At 36.7% G+C, this 15,829-nt stretch overlaps 1 protein-coding gene across 1 annotated transcript; it reads left to right on the forward strand.

Moving 5' to 3' along the window:
• The first annotated feature begins 1,496 nt into the window (after window positions 1-1,496).
• On the forward strand, window positions 1,497-15,622 carry LOC147496367 (ADP-ribosylation factor GTPase-activating protein AGD3-like). Its single transcript, XM_086559380.1, has 19 exons — window positions 1,497-1,830; window positions 2,882-2,958; window positions 4,157-4,257; window positions 4,788-4,858; window positions 5,082-5,144; window positions 5,467-5,511; window positions 5,927-5,992; window positions 6,076-6,123; window positions 6,227-6,322; window positions 6,410-6,451; window positions 7,252-7,467; window positions 7,537-7,668; window positions 7,764-7,994; window positions 8,130-8,216; window positions 9,637-9,972; window positions 12,419-12,558; window positions 12,642-12,735; window positions 13,828-14,330; window positions 15,118-15,622. The coding sequence occupies exons 1-19, from the start codon at window positions 1,786-1,788 to the stop codon at window positions 15,230-15,232; spliced, it is 2,508 nt and encodes an 835-aa protein (XP_086415506.1). The 5' UTR covers window positions 1,497-1,785; the 3' UTR covers window positions 15,233-15,622.
• The last annotated feature ends 207 nt before the right edge of the window (window positions 15,623-15,829 follow it).

Below are 15,829 nucleotides of genomic sequence, written 5' to 3' on the forward strand. Positions count from 1 at the left end.
TTATTACTTACTGTCATCTATGATCTATCACAGGTGAGATCTGTGTTGGAGAGGGAGTAATTTATGTAATTATAATTAGAATAACTATATAACTGTGTTGCTACTTGGCTAATTGTTTTGGGGTTGTACCACCCAAAACAATAAGGGTGGAATTTGAGCCGAGGGCTCGGAGCTCGGATTGGGCTTGGCTCATTTAAGTTCGGTTCGAGCTCGCTCGTTTACTATATGAGCCGAGCTCGAGCTCAAATAAAAGCTCGTGTAACAAATGAGCTTGATGAAGATCGGTTCGTTAGTTCAAATAACATATTTATAGTGTAAAATAACCGAGGGCTCGGAGCTTGGCTTGGGCTTGGCTCGTTTAAGCTCGGCTCGAGCTCACTCGTTTAACTATATGAGCCGAGCTCGAGCTCAATTTAAAACTCGTGTAATTAGCGAGTCGAGCTTGAGCATGGTAAAGCTCGGCTTGTTTAGCTCGAATTCTACCCTTACAAAACAATTAGCCAATTACTTGTTTTTGAAAATCAGCGCTTATTACTTCTTTTTGATAACCAACACCCATTACTCAAACAGTGCAAGTCTCTCTCTCTCTCTCTCACGGCTAGTAATGAATCTGAACAGATGTGCACTCTACTGAGGTTGCCTAACACCATGACTCTCTGCCGTCAGCTCAACCAGTCCCTCTGCCGTTCGTCCTCTATATTTTCCCCACCACCACGGCACCACCACTCCTCCTGTAGAACCGCTTGTTGCATTGACATATATGAGTGTCCCGAGCCTACTCTAATATATTCACATGGAGAAATTGGCAATTCAACACCGTACCATCTCTCACACTGCGTTTGAGGCGCTACTCCTCATTTCCCTCAGTCTCCAGAGAACTGTGGATTCCTTACTGAGAAGCGGCTATCTCGATGCTGCTGCTTCCAACATCGTGACTAACTCGAACACCGTACCCAATTTGATAACCTCCTTAAAGTCCATGTTCCTTGCAGGCCGTTACGAAGATGGCATTGCTCTGTTTGATTGCTTATTCTGCAACTCATTTACCAACAACACCTGGCAAAAGCATAAGCATAACCATTACCATAGCCCAGACATTGACCGCTACAATCTCGTCATCGAGGCCAACTCTATCTTTTAACAGTAACACCTACAGCATACTTTCAGCCAATAAAATCTCCGAGGCCGAGGACCTCCTCCGTAATATTAATTGTAGCACCTCTCCAATCTCCAGCTATCTAGAATTTGAACGCGCTAACCAGCTCTGCCGTGAGTTTCTTGACAATATTGCTACCACAACTGATATATGTTCATGGAATACTATTTCAAGCACACAACATAACGTAGATGTATGAGATGGTTACCAAGATATATTTTTAATCTAAGGAAGTTGTCATCTTCACATTCTCCTCAAAAGGATGATATTATTAATTTAATAAAGTAGGAGCCACTGTAAAGAAAGAAGGGTTTGTTTTTAATATATATAAAAAAATGAATCTGTTTGTGTGGGTTTGATTTGATGAGTGACCGCCAGGAATTATCGCAGCAACAAACCCCCTCTAAATTCGCTCTTTCTTCTAAACCCCAAATAAAGTAAAACAAACAAACAAACAACATAAAGAAAGAAAAAAATAAAGTAAAAGTTGATCATTCATTCTTTTCCTTTTTGTTTTTTACCATTTTTTTCCCCTCCCTCTCTAGGGTTTTCACCATAGCTGTAAAAAATGGTGTGATGTTCAGAAGGAGAATTGCATTATTATTATTATTACCAAAAACTCCTTCACCATGAATTTCCAGAAACTCGACGACTCTCCTATGTTCCGCAAACAGGTCAGCCCCCGCCATTTATTTGTTTGATTGTTGTCGTCATAGATCTATTTTGAATTGGATAACGCAGTGAATGACAAAAAAAAAAAAAAAAAATAATGAAGGATTGGATCATTTAAAATTTGCTAAGGTGACAGCCACGTTCTTCTATATCTAGGATGCACAATAGTGTACAATGTCACTAATCTTCCCAAGGTCTCTCAAATAGAGTCAAATGCTCGATTACTGTTCCCAACTTCGTGCAACTGTCAATGCTCCATCTTCAATGATTGATTATATATAGTACAAGCGAATGCCTAAATTAATCAATCTCTCGTTGAATTTTGGCTACTGAAATATCAAATATGCCAATACTGTAAGACCTAATAGTATCTAATACATGCCTCAACTGATATTTGTCCATTTATCTTTTTCTTTTTTTTTTTCTTTTTTTGTAGATTTTAGTAAGTATGTATTATTTAGTTCTCTCCATCCTTTGGCACTCAAATCCTGTGATAATATAGTATTTTCCTTCTTTTTTATGTTTAATTTTATTGATCTTTAAATTTTGAAATCTTAAATTTGTGATATCATGTGAAACTATAATAGCATGATTCCGCAACTTTGTAAAGGGCTATAAGGATGTTGATTGTTTTCAATCTTTTTACCTCGAGTTAATTTTTCTCTCATGTTACGTACCCTTCTATTGATTGTTTAGTCAAGTTTCCACCATAAATTTCGACTGAAATTTTTTGTGCTCTGAAGAACTATGAACTTTCCGGGGTATTACTGTACTGTATATTGTCAGCATTAGTAGCTTAGCATTTGGCCCCCATGGACTCAAAAGTAACCAGTATTGTGTATGTCTAACATATTATATTTCAGAATGTTAAGTGCATTTTTGGTTATCTGGAACTCTCACATTTGATTTTGGGGTTAACCTTTCTGCTGATTCTGTCAGGGTCACTTTGGGTGTCTTAATGTGGACCTTAAATTTGCTTACTACTTTTCCTTACATTTATGTACTTAAGTTTGTGCTGAAACTTACAGAAGTGTATCTGCTATGTTTGTACAGATTCAGTGTTTGGAGGAAAGTGCAGAATCATTAAGGGAGAGAAGTCAAAAGTTTAACAAAGGATGTCGAAAGTACACGTACGTCTACTTAAGTGCCTTTTCTTATATATGCCTAGTCAAAAATCAATTCGCAAGTTCAGGACAACTTTGAATCCCAGTCTCTCCCTTTTTTTCCAACAATGTTTTTTTTTTAATCTTCATGACCATTAATTTTTCTAGGTGTTTTATTAGTCCAATGACATGATTTGTCATTTTCTGATGGAATTGCACAAAGGCCTGACCATGTGTATGTTTTATTTCTGAAATTACATGCTTATTCTTAGACTCCTAGTTTTCTTTATTTAGCTACTACTAATATTATATTATTGTTGCTATTGTTTTTTTCTAGATTAATATTAATAGTTGAAGTAAATTCATATTGTTGCTAATGAAGAAGATAGTTTGGGGAGAAAAGAGAATACGACCTTAATTGATTCGGCCTTTTCTCATAGATTTTGATATAGGAAAATAGTATGGTTTATAGGCAGTTAGGCACAAGTGTTACTGTAAAAAGGTGAGGTTTGAAGGCTCAGGTTGAGGAGACCTGCTAAACACATCTCATGAAACTGCATGAAAAATTAATAATCTTATTATATGTATCCCGTCCATAGAGGTTGGTCTGTGAATGCGAAAAGACTTGTAATCAGTATGCAAAATGAAATCCCAGCTAAGCAGAGAACCTAAAATTTGATGCCATATCCTCCCCGCTTGTAATTTTGTAAATCATAATGTAAGTCCGAAGAAAAGCTTCACGGGTTTGGTTTGCAGCCTGTTGTTTGTTTATCCTTTTCGACTGCTAAAAACAGATTGTATACATTGAAACAGGCAACTTTCAGCAGGAACATCCAGCATAAGCTTCCCTCCCTTAGTACCCTTTAGTTTTAGTACCACCTTTTTGGCAAAATACGGTGATACGTTGAGAATGGAATAAAGATTATATCATTTTAGGGTAGCTCCACCTTGTTGTATTGCGCTTGGTTGAAATGATGAATTGTCAAAAACAATCAGATCTGATATTTTTATTTTGTATCTAAATGTACTAATATCTCTATATTGCTTGAGGAGTAGACACTATTAGTCTATACTAGTGTAACGCAAATGCTCACTATTCCATCTAAATGTGTCAATATAAGACTCTCATTTCTTAATCAGTCAGATTGTATGTTATTCGTATGACCGCTTATTTTGTATATTCTTCTTCCAATGATTACACAATCGTGTTTTGTTGAACTCATAGAGAAGGGCTTGGGGAGGCTTATGATGGGGATATTGCTTTCGCAAGTGCTCTTGAAACATTTGGAGGGGGGCATAACGATCCTATTGGCGTTGCCTTTGGAGGTATATTTTTGTTGTTTCTCTTTATGCTTGAAATGTTCTCCACAAATTATGCAATTTCTGTCGCAATCCTTGGTAAAGGATGTTTGGGTTAGTGTCAGTGTAAAGTAGCCCATCTTTATTATGAAGGCATTGTTGTAAAGGTTCTTTGTTTGCTGATAGTTTAGAAGGATATAGATGGCTTTTGGAATCATGAGAGCAAAATTTGATGAGTTAGGAAGAGGAAATTTATCTCACAGATGAATAGGATCTTCTAACCCTTATTTATTTTGGCATATGACCTTTTTACGATGTTTCACTCGCAAAAACAGTCGTATGGCTATCATATGTGTTTTAAAACATAATGGTGAACATGGGCGATCCTATTAAATGTGTTATTTTGTTGCACTTTTGTTTTATAGTTAGTGTGTTTTGATTTTCAATTTTGAGTGCGAAGTGATTTATGAGTTCACTAATGTTGCTTTCTGTACTGCTGCTCTACTTCCTCTTAAATGCATTTGCTTGTTATGCTCATACAGTTTTTTTTGTTTTAGGCCCTGTTTTGACCAAATTTACAATTGCTTTAAGAGAAATCGGAACATACAAGGAAGTTCTTCGCTCTCAGGTTTGAACGATCACTTCATTGTAGGTCAATCCATGAATGATGTATGTGTAGCTTTACAAGAAGAGTCAAGAGAGTACCTGCTGCCTTGCACTTTAAGATTGCTGTAATATATTTGGTTGTTCACTGGCTGGCTCATTTGTTGTACAGCGGTATATCATTGTCATTGTGAGTCATAGGAATTCTTCTTCCTGCTTTTTGTTACTAATTTATTTTGGGTTGTCAGGTTGAGCACATCCTAAATGACAGGTTGATGCACTTTGTTGACATTGATTTGCATGAAGTCAAGGTACTGTTTTCTGCAATGAAACTTATGTTTTATATTTGTAACCTCATGTGCTTACTATGATACTCAAATATGATCTACGGATCTACCATTAAGAGCAAAGAGATCGATTTTATGCTGTTAACATTCTTCTTTTTATTTATTTATTTATTTATTATTATTATTATTATTATTATTATTATTTATTATTTATTATTTATTATTTATTTTTATTTTCATTTTCATTTTGATTTTGATTTTGACCATGGAGAATCGCACCACATGTTTTCTGAACTTAAGTGAGCTTCTTTGCAGTTTGTGTTAATAAGATATTCACTTATTGCAGGAAGCCCGAAAGCGTTTTGACAAGACTAGCCTTCTTTATGACCAGGTCTGTCTTGTTGAATCTTTTCCCAATATAAAATAGTAAAGTAACATTAGTACTTTCCTTGATTAATTTTTCAGTTTTATGTTTCTAAAGTTGCAGGTTAGCTTTCCTTGTTACTATAGAAGTATGTGTAGTGGTTTTAACTAGGATGGTTGAATTTGTATCTATACTTTTTATAAGTATCACTTTGTTTATAATCTTTTCTAAATCTTTTCTTCATGCTATATCTGAAGTGTGAGACTCTCTCATCTCCCTGTCTGTTGTCTTTTTCCTCTTTCATGAGTGTTAATTATGTCTTTGTTGTTTCCATTTTTTATCTCTCCCCAGCTCTTGTAAACTAAAACTTTAGCTTTTATTGATAGCAAAAATATATACCTTGAATGTGAAAGTGACGTTAAATTCTCGTTGTTTGCAAAAGGCTCGTGAGAAATTTCTGTCACTTAGAAAGAGCACAAGGTTGGATATAGCTTCTACCTTAGAGGAGGTATTTCCTGAGTCTGTTCTAGTTAATTTGATAGCGCTGATAAATATGCTGGCCAAAATGATGTATCCTCCATTCTTTAACAGGACCTTCATAGTGCTAGGTCTGCATTTGAGCAAGCTCGCTTCAATCTGGTATTGAAGTTACTGTTCCATTTATACTATTATAACTATCCTCTTTAGAGGTTCTCAGAATCTTGCACTTTGTTTTACTTATTTTGTATATCGTTTAATCCAGGTTACTGCTCTTTCCAATGTTGAGGCAAAGAAGAGGTTCGAATTTTTGGAGGCCGTTAGCGGGACAATGGATGCCCATCTTCGCTATTTCAAACAGGTGTGCCCCGTTCCAGAGTTTCAGTTCTCCTTGCTTTGAGTTGGGGTTAATATTCTTTAGCTGATTTAGTCCTGGCTTTTAATGTAGGGTTATGAGTTACTGAATCAGATGGAGCCTTATATTAACCAGGTCTCATATTTTTTGCTGTTAATTTTTTCTGTCTGTTTCCAAATTATGTTCTTTATTTTGTGTTTTATAATATGCATTATCAGGCTTATGTTGGAATTCCCAGTCTTGGAATACAGTATTTAAAAAAGTTTACATGGTCTGCAACGTGCTTGGTGACAGGAACTTATGAGTGTCTTTTGGATATTTTGTCTTGATGATCCTCCATAGAGTAGAAGTTCGCTGCTTAGTGACTGAACTACTGAAGGCCTTTTGCATTCATTATTTGCTCACCCCAAGTCTCGACTAGAATAGCTGATCCAAAACCTAGGACTTAAAGATTTGCTGTCACATCTGATCACCAACTTTTGGTTCGGTTGATGCTTTGACGTCCATTAATTCATAGTGGTTCTCCTTTGCTTCCTCTGTCCTAGTTCCTCCCGAGTGTACTACTATATTTTTTGTGGGGATTGCAGCTTAACCATCATCTTTGTACTTAATTACCCTTCACCCATAGCGTTATCTTCTTCCAATAATCCCATGCTTACTTATTTTCTGGTGCATCAATCAATTAAGCATCATCAGTCTAACAAGTTGAGGTCTCGTTCATTGGCATTTGAAAAGTACATTATCCAAGTCAAAGAAGTATTATTCAATTATTCATCCTGTTTTCCTTTTACCTGCAACCTGTGTGCTTGTGTGTTTTTTTCCTTAATTTTGTTTAATATTTTTAGTAGGCACAACCTCTGCAATCTTTGTACCCATTATTTATTTATTTACATATTTATTTGTCATAAATCCCCTGGGCTCCTGTTATATTGAAGGTCTTGACTTATGCACAACAATCGAGAGAAAGGTCGAACTATGAGCAAGCGGCTCTTGCTGAAAGGATGCAAGAGTATAAAAGGAAGATTGACCAAGAAAGTCGGTGGTCATGTAATAGTTCGCGTGGTTCTCCAAATGGAGATGGCATACAAAGCATTGGTAGGAGTTCCCATAAAGTGATCGAGGCAGTTATGCAATCTGCTGCTAAGGGGAAGGTACGTGTCAGGTGAACTCTTGAATCATCACTTGTTGGTCTCTGATTTTAACATCTACATCTGATTCAGGTTCAAACCATTCGACAAGGCTATCTCTCAAAACGGTCCTCAAACTTAAGAGGTGACTGGAAGAGAAGGTTCTTTGTTCTTGATAGCCGAGGAATGCTGTACTATTATCGAAAACAATCAAGTAGACCATCTGTAAGTTATCACCAGTTTCAAGGTTGCAGAATGCTTCCTTTTTCCTTAAGACATAGTTTGGCATTCCATTATTAAACATGTCTATGTTTTTCTAGGTAGGTGGAGGTCAACTATCCAGTCAGAGGAATAATAGTCCCTCCGAATTTGGTTCCGGTTTGTTGAGTCGTTGGCTTTCTTCGCATTATCATGGAGGTGTTCATGATGAGAAGTCTGTTGCTCGCCACACAGTGAACCTTCTTACTTCTACAATAAAAGCTGATGCCGAACAGTCAGACCTAAGGTTCTGCTTCAGGATCATTTCTCCATCAAAGACCTACACTTTGCAGGTACCACCTTAGAGGTCAGCATGTGCACTTCAGTTTGAAATCTTCATGCTAAAGTCCCATGAAACACTGTTTGGATAGTGAAATGGGTGTGTTATTCTACTGAAAGAGATCCTGACATACTTTCTGTTAACACAGGCAGAGAGTGCGATGGATCAAATGGACTGGATTGAAAAGATAACTGGAGTTATTGCTTCATTGCTGAATTTCCAATCGCCTGAGCTGGTAAGTTCAAAGAATGCTTATTGATATTCTTGATGTCATTTTCAGTTGTTTTTTTTTAATCGGTAAAAGTTTATTCATTGACATAATCATAAGAATTACATGAACAACTGCAAAATTAGCCAGCAACTAATCATGTTGGCAAAAACCCCAAACCAAATACACCCAAAAGAAAAGAAACTCAAAAAAGTACAACAACCGGTAAGGACTGATTTAGGACAAAACAAAACCAGAAATAAAATGCCAAAAACCCAAAGCAAAAGAACAACACAAAGACAATCACCACTACCGAGCACCTTAGCTTGAACTGTACTCTATGCCACCAGAATCCACTCCTCCACTCTCCGCCCTCCCTTCCTTTGAATCAGTATACTTAGGTAATTTTAATCCACCCACTCCTTCCCAATTCGATTCCCAGAAGAATTTCCTCCCCCTTCCCTCCGCCCTCCTCTGCTGCTCCTAGATCTCTGCCCCCATGTAAGAACTACCCTGTAAGTTTCCACTAGCGGTGTGCATGGGTCGGTTCGGCTCAGATTTGGAGTGAAACCGACCACCGAATCGACTCAGTCAGTTTGACAATATGAAAAACCGATCCAAACCGACCCGGAAAATTTGGTTCAGTTTGTGGTTTTTTCGGTTTTAAAACAGATCTAAAGAAATCTCTAGTTTTAAGCAAAAAAAAATCTAAATGAATAAAAATTTGATTCTTTAGATAAAGTTTTTGAAAAGATGGCTAAACCCAATTTATTTTATCTTTATTCAATATATAATCCATTAAATTTCTTTACACCAAGAATTTCCCTCCAAAGAAAACCCAATGAGAGTAAGGAAAGAAACAAAAGAAAGTTTTATATTGAGAGAGAGAGAGGAAGAAACGAGAATAATTAGTTTCAAACTTTCAATTGTGGAATAGAGAGAAAAGGACAAGAAGAGGAGGAGATTTTAATTGTAGAAGAGACAGAGGAAGAAAAAAGAGGGAGGCGGCTAGTGAGGGGATGAGAGTGGAGTAGAAAGTGTGTTTAGGGTTGGTGAGGTGTTAGTTATATTTTGTGTCCATATCCAACCATTGGATTTGGACATCAAAGGCTATCATAAAAAGTTATATTTAAACATAACATAATAAAGTCGGGTAGTTCAGTTCTCACAGGTTTAAAATGTTAAAAACCGATGACCGAACCTTACTTGTCAGTTTCGAACTCACCCAACCCGACCTGAACCTGCAGTATATAAAAACCGATCAAAACCACCCGTTTCGGTTAAGTCGGTTCCTTCGGCTCTTTGCACACCCCTACCATCCACCTATACTTTTAGATCTATAAATTTCTCAGCATTTAGCCATTTTGGCGTTCTCTGCATATAGATAATCTTTTGTTTCCTTTTCAGTTTATTCAGTAAGTTACTAAGACACATTATTATGTTGCAGCGTCCCCCTGTTAGTCCTGTTGGCAGTAGTCATCATCGGTCTGCTAGTGAGACTAGCTCAATCGAAAGTTCCTCTGATTTTGATCCCTCAGCAATTGAAGATTATATTACTGAAAGGAACCATCATACGACTGAGTGTTCATCTGAAGGTTCACAACAGCGACGTTGCAGCGTAAAAATTGAAAAACCAATCGATGTGCTTAGAAGAGTGCCAGGAAACAATAAATGTGCTGATTGTGGTGCTTCAGACCCAGATTGGGCGTCCTTGAACCTTGGTGTTCTTATATGCATTGAGTGTTCAGGTGTTCATCGTAATCTTGGTGTACATATATCAAAGGTAAACTAGTTTGATCACTTCTTATATTTTAAACTTGACTCCTTCGTGGATGTACAAGATATTGTTAATTCAAATCATTGCTAATTTAGTTACCCCCACTGAAATTCTTACTTATTTTCATGACTTAGATGCTTTTGTAATGGATGAACACAGCCACCCTGTTATGTAGGAGAACAAACACAAGGTTTTATGTCTTTTTTTTTGTTGATCGGTAAAATGGTAAATGTGGTGTGTATATATATAATATAATCATAAGGTCATACTTCATAGGATGAGAAATCACACTCAGATACAAGAAAGGGAAAGATAAACACTAGCAAAACAAGAAAAAGCTACAACTAAGAAAAAGTAAAGCGTGTTTTTTCTTTGATATGGCATACATATCAAAGATAAAAGCTTTTGGGCTTTGTATATTTTACAAGATGCCATGTATACAAAAGCACGTTGTCGAAGTGCTTACAAGATCCCATGTTGCACAACTACACCCATACCTGTGTCAATGTCATGTTTGGGTAATATGCGAGAAGCATCAGATGGTATCTGAAGTACCTACTTAAATAAAGTTAATTCATTACAAATTATAAATACCATTTCCACAAAACTCTGTTTTTACAATTAAACCAACAAAAAGTTACTATTTACATCATCCTCGTCATCTAAGCAAGCACTCAATCTAACTCCTCGTTGCTCTCATCCTCAGTGCAGAATCTGCTTTGATTTAACTTTTAAATATTTTGCCAACATTGACATTCAGAAATGATTTTGTTGAAATCCACCACTATCCGTCTTTTTTAAGCCATATTTGTGACCTTTAGACCTTAGTGGTGTTGAGCTTTCGAAATATAATATGTGCAGTCAGATTTGGCTTGAGATGAATCTTAGTTTGGAGAAGAGAGAATATAAGTTTGTAATCGGTAAAAGGTTCAACGCTATTTTCCGAACGTCAGCTGATACACTCACATAATAGATTCATAATCACGATAAATTTCTACTTGTTCCCTGATATTTTGTGCTATGCGCATGCATTTTCAACTGTGTGATTTGGATAGCACTCTTGAACTTTTACTGGAATTCTTATGTATCATACATTGATGAGTGATGACAACAGTTTGGACACCTACCTAAGTCATAACTTTATGACTTTAACTATTTTTTCAGTCATTAAAACAATTTTTTTCACTGAGAAATCAAGATACAATTAGGAACCAATCTGGTTTGGTCAAAAAAACCAAATGAAGCTCTAATTTCTATCTTATTTGTAAAACTAAAGTAAAATTGTAGTGTTGTTAATGGAGAAGAAGTTTGGGGAGAAAAGAGGGAAATAGAGGATACGGCCTTGTTATTTTCAGCCTTGTATCACTTCAGTTTATGTATTAATACAACAATAGAAATTTCCTAAAAAGAACTTGGATTGGGGGAGTTGCCCCCGAACCCCCAATGGACACCTGCACATAACGCAAGCGCCTTATAGTTCCTCAGGAGAATATACTTAGAACTTATATCTAATATATTTTCAGTAAGTAATGTATATTAGATCATTCAATTGAAAACGCGTGGAGATTGTGGGTTGGGTGAAGTGTAGTAGGCTAGTGGCATTCCAGAGACCTGTGTGTATTTTGTATTCAAGGTCGGTGGTCAGTGATTTTCTGACAAATGTCATTCCCTGGATCACCATAGGAAAAGCAAGTGAAGTGGGGTACTGAAAGCATTTGAAATGGAGTATTATAGTAAACCTAATTGGCATAAGCACTCGTCTAGAGGAGTGTTAAGAAGGTACTAATTTTCTGGATGCCAATAGCCCAATACTTAGGATGGCGAACCAAGTGAAGAAAGTGACTTTGGATGGAACTAATATCCTCCCAGCAATACCTCCATGGATGAGATGGGATGGGAAGGAGAGTAGAAACAAGGTAATCCTAGCAAGATCTACCAGAGAAGTGATTTAGAATCATGAGCAATGAATGCAATGGGACAAAGCATGGAAGGGAATGAAATTCTCTCTAAGGAGGCCGACATGAAAGTGATCACTGATATCTGCATGCAGACTCTAATTTGTTGTCTTCTTTATAAATTCACGTCAGGGAAGTTATTTTATCGTAAAGAAAATCTTAAAATCTCTTTGAAGCATTATCCTCGCAAAACCTTATCGTGTCAGTGTTAGCTGCTTCCTTCATAATATCATTATGAAGCACGAGTAAAGGAAAACAAGGAATCCACTAATTAATTTTTTGATTTCGTTCATGTCAAGTTTTTACTTTGGCATCTAAAGATTTTCGTCTAGTGAAACCGTTATTCATGTAAAAGGAACTCTTGAAATGGTTGTAAGCACTTAATGTTGATGCTACCGTATTTATAAAATTTTCGTACTGATTTATTTAAGTAGCTCTTGTAATTGGTCTCTGGGAATTAATATAGTGGATATCCATACTTCGATTTTTTTATGCAGGTCAGGTCGCTGACACTTGATGTAAGAGTCTGGGACCTATCTGTAATAACTTTGTTTCAGTCGTTGGGTAATACATATGCTAACTCAGTCTGGGAGGAATTATTGCATTCTCGAAGTGCTTTTCAGTCTAGTGGTGTGAGGTATATACTACTTAAATATGTTTTAGTCAAAATTTAGTAGATTGTGTGACATGGCTGAACCTTCATGATTTTGTTTTATGCAGTTTCACCAAGTCCACTAAACACCAGCAGCTTCCTATGAGCAAGCCCTCTCATTCTGAGCCTATTTCAATAAAAGAGAAGTTTATTCATGCAAAGGTACTTTTCAAGTTTTCAGTGTACCTTTCAATTTGTTTGTTTTCAATTGAATGAATTCTCTTCCCTTGGTTTTGTTGGCTACACCTTCTATGCTGAATCAGCTTCAACCTTTGTGTGTTAGATAGGTAAACAGCTTTTTACGCTGTGCTTGTCTAATAAATTTCTCACAAGGGTTTACAAAAGTTTCAGCTTTAACGATTTTACCATTTGATGGGAGAGATTTATCGGAATGTATTAATTGAAACAAATTGATAGTTCGTTGTTTTTTTTTTAATAAAAAAAAATATGCATTGTATTTTTTGAAACAACATGCAAAGTTCGTCGTAATTTTTGGTCATTTTCAACAACATTACAAGAAATGGATCTCGTAGCAAGGGCCAAAGAGGTACTTGACCTACTAGAGGTACCTTCTCCTCCTTTTACAGCCCACTTTCTGACACAAGCATATTCCAATTACACATAAAGTCATCCCTATTCCACTTAGAGTTGCTGGCATATAAGATTTTATATGATCACCATCTTGGAGATGTGATATTGATACGATCTGACTCACTTAACATGTTAAGGCCTTTTTTTTGGTATCAAACAGCCCATCCATGTTCAGATGGGCCATTTGACTTGTAGTTGAGGTCCAAGGTCACTCACTAGTGTAGACTGTCTTACATAAAACCCAAGTAACCATATCAAAGTTGATTATTTATGTGGTCTATTGTACGTCAAACCTTGTAAGTTGTGACAATACCAATTCACTTAGTCATTTTGTGTGAAAGTCATCAGCATGGCAACATGGAAGACCTTCCATGAGTTTGTCCATGTGGTGTTGTTTCTGTGTTACCATAGATGTCTACATCTGTACATGTTACAGAATTTCTCCACATAGTAGTCTGCTGTCTGGGCAAACCTTTGTTTCGGCACCTGCTCTATTTTTGTAAACTATATACTGTATTTGCAATCTTCTATTTCAGTACCTGCTAAAATTGTTAAGATCTGGTTTAGTATACTTAATCATGTTAGAAACAAAATTTCTCCTGTAATACAGTTTCTTGGTCTTTCAGGCATGTAGGATTGAAGTTTGTTTTCATCTGCTTGCAGTACGCAGAAAAACTTTTTGTTCGGAAGCCAAAGGGTCAGCACCATAGTTTTTCAGTTTCTCAACAGATGCAGAACAGTGTCCGATCCAATGACAAGAAAGCAGTGTACCGCCACATTGTTTGTTCTGGAGCCAATGTCAATGCAGTAAATAAACGGATGTCTTTTAGCAGTTCTCTAGCAAGGGCATTGTTGTTGAATGAGCCAAGCCTTGACCGTAATTCAAGTTGTTTGGAAGAGGATTCCTCGGAGAAGACATCTCCGGACAAGACGATTTCCACAAGCTCTAGAAACTCAATCAGTACGACTGAGGATCGGAATGTGGAGGAATCTTTTGAAGGTCGCTCCTTGCTGCAGATTGCATGTGAAACTGCAGATGTTGGCATGATTGAGCTCCTGTTACAGTATGGTGCAAATATAAATGCTACAGATTCAAGAGGCCAGACAGCGCTCCACCATTGTGTTATCCGTGGCAAATCTGTCTTTGCTAAATTGCTGCTCACAAGGTATGTATATGACCCATATTTAAAAAAAAGGTCTCCTTAAATTTAGCACCTATTTACATACAAATTTATCGACAATTTTTTTGTTAATAAGATATTTCGTTTCGTCTTCAGCCTATCCAATTTTCCATCAATAGGAAACTTAAAAGGTCCTTTTTCTTGAAACAAAATTCCCCAATAATCTCAACTTACCTGTTAAGGATCACTTTTGTGGAAAACATTGCTTTCCAATAATACAACTAAACATGGTGAATATGCATATTGAAGTACATATTACGCTGTATGATCGTTAAGGCTACCCTCTTCTTGCTGAAATAGTAAAGGATTCCAAAAAAATTCCCCATCAATGTTTGCTGATGACGAAATAAAATTGGCTCTCTTCTGTCAAAAATGTTTTCTTTGAGTTACGGTGAGGCAAGAGTGTGGGGGAACTAGTGAGGTTCATTAAGAAGAGGCTCGTCTATGTGATGTCATTGCCTTGCCCTTTTGAAGAACAAAGTATAACACTATAACCCTTATTATGGGAGCAAAGTGGAGCTGCTTTTCTGGGTACTGGTTGTTGTATTATAGTATGTACTAATAGTATTGATGAGTAGTCAAATTTTGTACAGGGAAATATGTCATGATAATTTTAAGTCAGGTGGTTGGCACTAACATGATGAAGTATTGCTATGCTTTCTGACAACTCTTTAGGTCTACATGGTTGTTTTCAAAAATTTAAGCGACAAGTTAACTTGCAAGAATGGCTTTCAAGTGTTATATAACAAATGTAATCCATATTTTGCTGCAGGGGAGCAAATACACAGGCTGTAGACAGGGAAGGAAGAACTCCTCTACAGCATGCAGCAAAATCGTCTTTGAATGACAATGAGTTACTTTCAATGTTAGCAGATACAAACAGATAGCATTGCCTGCGAGGTCATTGAAAATTAACGACAGCATCTCAGACTCGTTGTATGTGATGAAGCTCCAATTTGGTATGATCATGAACTTAGAAGTAGTCACAAGTTGTCTTTTGGTTTCGAGTGTCCATGCACAGTGGACCTTGTTGGGGTAAATTATGATTGCCTGACTCTTTCTCCCAACGTTCTGAGAGCTTCATGCTAGCTATAATTGCCGGGCGTCTGAAATGGGAGGTGCTTTACTTACGTCGTTGTTAAGTATTGGGGTGTATTTGCAGGCTGTTTGATTGATTTTAAATTTTGTTTCTATTTTAGATTGCTGTCTGGTTGCGATATTCAAAATGTTGTATGTACTCTTTCTCAATACCAAAAGAAATTGTCTCATAAGCAAAATAGTGATTTCACACCGAGTAAAGATCTGGCTGCTGCATAAGCTTTTCTTCATCTCCTGATATCGTAGTAAAGACTCTTGCACGTAATCCGACTAAGGCTACTAACTAAAATGGCTTAGTACAACTAGCTTATCAAATGTAAAATGTGTACTCGTGAATTTAAATGGGTAATGTATTGATTGAAGATGTTGACGTATGGGGTTAAGTT

This window comes from Coptis chinensis, chromosome 5, assembly GCF_015680905.1.
Source record: "Coptis chinensis isolate HL-2020 chromosome 5, ASM1568090v1, whole genome shotgun sequence".
Taxonomy (NCBI): Eukaryota; Viridiplantae; Streptophyta; class Magnoliopsida; order Ranunculales; family Ranunculaceae; genus Coptis; species Coptis chinensis.

Excerpts from the sequence above, each read along its gene's own strand:
- LOC147496367 (XM_086559380.1), top strand. The coding sequence starts at position 1,786 with ATGAATTTCCAGAAACTCGACGACTCTCCTATGTTCCGCAAACAG. Across the intron at positions 5,993-6,075 it reads TAGCTTCTACCTTAGAGGAG|GACCTTCATAGTGCTAGGTC; the intron begins GTATTTCCTGAG and ends ATTCTTTAACAG. Across the intron at positions 8,217-9,636 it reads ATTTCCAATCGCCTGAGCTG|CGTCCCCCTGTTAGTCCTGT; the intron begins GTAAGTTCAAAG and ends ATTATGTTGCAG.